We start from the raw sequence: 6,396 nt of genomic DNA, 5'->3' as shown, positions 1-6,396 counted from the left end.
AGGGGAATTTCAGCAGCATCTGGCTTTCGGGGAGGTGGTAAGAACAGGGGCACTTGCCTCCAATCTTCTGGCCTCCTCGTCGACCCCCACCCCCGACCCAGGGACAGCACGTCCGTCTCAGCGCTCTGGGGTGCTCGCCCTCTGCCCGGCTGCCTCGGGAGTACCATGGGGGGGCTCCCTGTGCCAGGCATTGTCCTGGTGGAGCAGGGTCACGGGGCCGAGAGGGAACCTGGCACTTCTGCGCAATGCCAACACTCCACGCGCCCCCCCCCCCCCCCCCCCCCCCCGGCACCAAGGTGAGTTCCCAGCAGCCGTGTTTAACTTTCCGCACAAGATTAGATTAAACATTAGGGCTCATAAGAGCCCGGCGTTGCGACTGCACTTGGCAAGGGCGGCTGAGGGTTCCGCACAAGCCGGAGGGCTCGGCAGCCACAGCAGGACGGCAGAGCCCGGCTGCGTAGCAAGGGTCCCCGCACGGCGTCGGTAAGCACCTTCCCATCGCAAATGCTTTCTCGTCATTTTATTTGAGGAATTAAGTAACAGAACTCTTCCCCTTTGCCAGAAAATTCTCAGAGGAGCGATTTTTAAGAATTCCTCTCTCTCTCTCCTTTTGCTGGTAGTGTTTTCCTTGGTTACTCAGTAATTCCATTTTGTAAGTTTTTCTTTTTCTTTTTAAATCCTCACCCGAGGATACTTTACCACTGATTTTTAGAGAGAGTGGGAGGGGGAAAGACAGAGAGAAACATCGGTGTGAGAGAAACAGGTTGACTGGTTGCCTCCTGCACGCCCCCCAACCAGGGCCCGGACCTGGGATGTGCCCGCAACCGAGGTACGTGCCCTTGACCGGAATCGAACTTGGGACCCTTCGGTCCGCAGGCCGATGCTCTATCTACTGAGCCACACTGGCTTGGGCCATTTTGTAAGTGTTTTATGGGAGTTTCATGGCAAATGGAATCATGCCTTTTCCTGTCCTTTATACACACATGAAAGACACTGTTGCCTTCTGTAGGCCCAGGTGATGCCAGCGGTCCCCCACCTTTTAGGAAAAGAGGACTGTAGACTTGGGGGTCAGTGGGGGCCACTTGCTCATGGTGTCAACAGCCCGTGTGGAGTGACACACACCTGGGCAGGCACCGCAGGACACAGGAGGCCGCTGTGTGTCCCAAGATAGGGAACGACTTGTTGATGTCCGCAGGCTCCAGCCGCGGCCCTGGTCTCCCTTCTTCTGCCCAGCTCAGCTGAGCAGCCGCCGACGCTGGACGGGGGGCGCTGCCAGCCTGTGTGGCCTCTGCCGGGACAGGGCGGGTGCTGGGCAGGTGACGGTGTCTTGTCCTGGCAGCCGGCATGCGAGCCCGGGGGCCTCGGACAGGAGACGGAAGCTCTGAGGCTGTGGCTCTTCCACCTGCCGCAGGGCCAGGTCGGTCTCCGTCATCTCCAAGGCCCGTCGTGGTGGGGTTTCCAGTATGTTTTCATCGATTTCAGAGAGGAAGGGAGAGGGGACATCAATGATGAGAGAGAAGCATGGACCGGCTGCTTCCTGCACGCCCTCTCCTGGGGAACCGAGCCTGCAACCCAGGCCTGTGCCCTGACCAGGAATCTACCTGAGACCTCCTGGTTCACGGGCCAACACTCAGCCACTGAGCCGCCCTGGGTGGGCCATCCTGGTGTTCCTGTTGTTGTTTTGGAGCAGAAATCCTTAGTAAAAATATCTGAAACACATAGGCCCGCCTATACCTGCTGCACCCTATGAAATTGCCAGTTTCAGCCATTTTAACCTGTCAGTGGCAGTTTCGCACGGTTTAAGAGAACGTAACGATGGCTTAAGTCCAGACCTGTTAGGCGTTCTCCTTCGAGGGGGAGTGTGCATTCCACATACAGCCAGTGCCTTGGTCACGGAGCTGAGTGGGTGTCAGAACTGGCACCCTCCTGGCATGTTTGCACGTGTCCATCGGGAAGCGGCCTCCGCACGCGGTGCCTGGGCCCTTTCCTGGGCTCGCAGAGCAGACACCCGCGCGCTCAGTGCTCCCACGGGGTCCACCTGGGACTGGACGTTCCAGCCTGGCCAGGCCGCTCTCGGGCACTCACCCCCAAGGCCTTTCCCTGCGGTTGGGTCTTATCAGAAAGCACCTCCGGCCTGCTTGGTGGACAGCGTGTCCCTGCAGGAGAGCTGACCAATGAGCAGGGTCCGCCGGCGGGTGGGTGCGCGCTGCCACGCCCGCACCTGGAAACCCCTGGGGCGTCCGCACTGAGGTATTTTGTTGCAGATTCTAGGATGGGCTTTAGGGGGCCCAGGGGGCCCGGAAACTGAAGGGAGAGCTTCGTATGTACACATGTACGCTTTCCGGGAGAAAAACAACATGAAATGGTTTTCTTTTTAAGGGACCTGCAAACCCTCCTCCTGCCCTCTCTCTCCTTCCCACCCGCAGGTACGTTGGGAAAAGAGGACTGTAGATGGGGGTCGGTGGGTGTGGCCGTGGATTTCGGTTGCTGGCACAGGACCTGGGAGGGGAGCACTCACTCACCACACCCTCAGGGGGCGCTAGGCAGACCCCCCGCTTGGTCGTTGGGGTGTTTATGGCCTGAGAGGACCTGCAGGTCCCTGCTCCTCACAGGCTCCTCCCTGGCCCAGGGCCCGGTCGGGCGTGTGCAGGAGGCAACCAGCTGATGTGCTTCTCTCACCTTGATGTTTCTCTCTCTCTTCCACTCTCCCTAAAAATCCATAGAAAAATATCCTCGGGTGAGGATTAACCAAACAAACAAACAAACAAACAAACAAACAAAAGAAGACATTGGCATGCAGGGCAGAGAGGGCGTTGGGGCCAGGAGGTGGTGTGGAGGAGGCTGGGTTGCATGGAATGGTGTCATCAGGTGATGCTGGTGGCAGGGGGGCGGGGGCAGGCAGTGAGGCACAGAGAGAGCTGGTTTGAGAATATGATGGCGTCTCGGGCTGTTTCTCTGCATCCTCTCCTGAAACACGTCTTTCAGACACGGATGTACTAGTCACCTCTTGGCTGCACCTGGGAAAGCACTGCCTGGACCGAGGGTCCGACACACATGCCAGACCCTGCCAGTGTCCCTTCGCAGCCTCCCTCCCATAATCCCCTAAAGCACGGGGACACCGGGCCATCACGGTAGCAGCTGAGGCTCGTGGAAAGCCTGTTACAACAAGGCATTGTGCTAGCTACTGTGAGGTTAATAGTCCATCTTAAAGCAAGGTAATGCGAGAATATTGGTGAGCATCGGAAACATGAGAAAAGTGTAAAGAAGAAAAGAAGTTTTAAGTATTCCACCCACTATTAACATTTCAAACTATTTATTTCCAGTCTTTTCTCCATTTTCACATGCATGCATACATTCAATTACATATATATTTTATTTATTTGTTTGTTTGTTTTTATTAATCTCAGAGAGACGGAGGGCAGGGGAGAGAGAAAGAGAAACACTGATCAGCTGCCTCCTGCACACAGTCCGACTGAGGATGGAACCCAAAACCTGGGTAGGTGCCCTGACCGGGAATCGAACCCGCCACCTTCTGGTGTATGGGACGACACTCCAACCAACTGAGCCACGCCAGCCAGGGCTAGGTACATGTATAAGTTGGGGTCATACTCTGTACAGTGTGATGTCCCCCATTACACTTTTGGCAAATATCATGCATGCAACAGGTGCACATGAAAAGCTTAAAGAACCGAGTGTGCTCGGTCCATCACCAGCAGGCTAGGGAGGAATCGTATCGCTCCCCCTCGCGCGCCCCCCGTCCATCCCTTCCGCAGCCGCGTGAGGAAAGGACCCCTTTTCACTGTCCGTCCGTCTCCCCGTTGGCCTCGCGCAGGAGCAGCATGCCCGCCCTGGCCAACCTGACGCAGACCCTGGAGGACGCCTTCAGGAGGGTCCTCGTCGGGTACATGGACGCGTGGCGCCGGAACACGACCGCCCAGCAGGAGGCGCTGCAGGCCCGGGTGGACGCCGAGAACTTCTACTATGTCATCCTGTACCTCATGGTGATGATCGGCATGTTCTCCTTCATCGTGGTGGCCATCCTGGTGAGCACGGTGAAGTCCAAGCGGCAGGAGCACTCCAACGACCCCTACCACCAGTACATCGTGGACGACTGGAAGCAGAAGTACAAGAGCCAGATCCTGAGCCTGGAGGAGGCCAGGGCCACCGTCCACCAGAACCTCGGCGCGGCGGGCTTCAAGACGTCCCCGTGAGCCTGGCCGGCGTGGCTCGGTGGAGAGAGCCTCGGCCTGCGGACCCAAGGGTCCCGGGTTCGATTCCGGTCCAGGGCACGTCCCTGGGTCGCAGGCTCCTCCCCGGCCCGGGCCCCTGGTTGGGCGCGCACAGGAGGCAACCAATCGATGTGTCTCTCTCACATGGATGTTTCTCTCTGTCTCTCCATCTCCCTTCCACTCTCTCTAAAAGTCAATGGGAAAATATCCTCGGGTGAGGATTAGCAAAAAACAAAAAAAACCGTCTCCTTGACAAGCGAGAAAGGGAGCCGACCCCAGATGCCCACCCTGGAGCCCCCCAACTCTCTGCTCAGAAGACACCTCGCTGCTCGCTGTCTGTGGAGACGCTGGGGAGAACGCGTGTTGCGTCCCGAGGCAGGCGGCGTGTCACGTCGGTGCCTGGCGCTTGCTCATGGGAGTGGTGTGCTGTGTGAGGGCCTCTTCCCTCCTCGATGGGAATGTCACTGTCGGTGTCAGTGGTGGAAATAGAGCCAGGTGGAGGCCGAGCGCCTGCGCAGTGGCAGGGGGTAGAAAGGAGAGATTTGCAAAGCGCCGAGCCTTCTTACTCCGACACGTGATGTTGTATGTGGCTGATTCAACTGGTGAATAGGATGTGACCCAGATGCCGAGGTTCGGAATCTACCCCCTGTCACTGGGCTGACGGGAGCATCATTGATGCACTCGGAGCACGAGTCCCGATGAAGGCGGCAGGGCCGTGGGGTGACAGCAGGTGCATCCTTCTCCTGGCATTGAACTTGCTCGGAGTCGGACGACAGCCCACCACAGGGAGGGAGAATCGTGAAGAGCTACCCACGCAAACATTGCTAAACGGTCATTTACGGTCCCGCAGAAAATGAACTCGCTAAACTTCTTCTTAGTATGGAAAAAGCAATAAAGGCACGACATGGCTTTATAAGCACCCTTTTCTTTTCACACAATTTCCTTTTCCTCTCTCTACAGCGACTACCTTTACTTATGTTTGCAAAGACCAGGGGACAGAGAGTGTCTGAGCTGCTGGGGTCTGTTGCAAAGCTCGACAGCAATCGCTTCACATCACGGAGTGTGAGGCCGGGGGGCACCCCGATCATCACACGCGTGTCAGACCGTTTCACGTGCCGATGCCGAGTCTGCCCTGCGCAGATTAGGGGCCTTCACTCATTCATTCCATAAGCGCCTTTGCCGTCTGTCCACTCAGGTCACGGGCCTGACCTCCGCAGAACAGAGGGGACGAGACCCCCTGAGCGGGAGGCACCCACCCAGCAGGGAGGCAGTCAGACCCGGAAACATCATGATGACAACTGACGGTCACAGCAGAGATCCTCACAGAGTGGGCGGAGCTAGAGCAGGGCCAGGGGCGGGCCTAAGGCCACAGTCCCCTCTCTCAGGAGCTGGGGTAGGAGTTTTGGGAGACAGATGCCTGGGGCGGGCTGCATGGAGCTCCCTGCCTCCTGGCTCCCCCTCCCCTCCCTCACCCCCACCTATCCCCAAGGCAGAGCAAGGCAAGCAGGGCCTCACGTCTCAGGGCAGGAGACAAAACTCAGAACAGGAGCCCTCCTTCCCGGCACTGGCTTGTGGGGTGTATTCCACCTGCGACAGGGTCTGTCTCTTCAGGGGGAGATATAATCAAGGTATCGATTCTTATAATTAGCTGCGATTTCGCTCCAGAGGCAGGAGAGTTAGCTCAGGGGACAGAGGCCCCGGGCTCCATCCCCGCCCTTCTAAGTCAGAGCCTGTGGATATGACCTGTGGCTGACACCGGCCCCTCGCTGCTCCCCTCCCCATTTCCTGGGGCAATCAATAGTTGAGACAAATAAAAACTGGCCTCAGCCAGAGATAGCAGCTACATTGACCTACACAACAGTTTTTGTTTTATTTTTGTGTTTTTTTTAAAATATGTTTTTATTGATTTCAGAGAGGAAGGAAGAGGGAGAGAGATGGAAACATCAATGATGACGGAGAATCATGGATCGGCTGCCTCCTGCACGCTCCACACTGGGGATGGAGCCCACAACCCGGGCATGTGCCCTGACGGGGAATTGAACTGTGACCTCTTGGTTCATAGGCTGATGCTCAACCACTGAGCCACACCGGCCGGCCTCTCCTCCTTCTGAGTGTGCACTCCCACTTTAAGGAGCCTGCTGTGCTCTGCTCTGCCCGCTTCTCCACG

The 6,396-nt window shown here is 57.3% G+C and overlaps 1 protein-coding gene across 1 annotated transcript; it reads left to right on the top strand.

Moving 5' to 3' along the window:
- The first annotated feature begins 369 nt into the window (after window positions 1-369).
- Window positions 370-4,267, top strand: KCNE2 (potassium voltage-gated channel subfamily E regulatory subunit 2). Its single transcript, XM_036352485.1, has 2 exons — window positions 370-483; window positions 3,833-4,267. The coding sequence occupies exon 2, from the start codon at window positions 3,840-3,842 to the stop codon at window positions 4,209-4,211; it is 372 nt and encodes a 123-aa protein (XP_036208378.1). The 5' UTR covers window positions 370-483; window positions 3,833-3,839; the 3' UTR covers window positions 4,212-4,267.
- The last annotated feature ends 2,129 nt before the right edge of the window (window positions 4,268-6,396 follow it).

Source organism: Myotis myotis, unplaced genomic scaffold, assembly GCF_014108235.1.
Source record: "Myotis myotis isolate mMyoMyo1 unplaced genomic scaffold, mMyoMyo1.p scaffold_m19_p_2, whole genome shotgun sequence".
NCBI classification, from domain to species: Eukaryota; Metazoa; Chordata; class Mammalia; order Chiroptera; family Vespertilionidae; genus Myotis; species Myotis myotis.
This window is presented reverse-complemented; position numbering and strand designations above follow the sequence as displayed.

What these genes read in the sequence shown, in the direction of transcription:
- KCNE2 (XM_036352485.1), top strand. Translation starts at nt 3,840, where the DNA reads ATGCCCGCCCTGGCCAACCTGACGCAGACCCTGGAGGACGCCTTCAGG.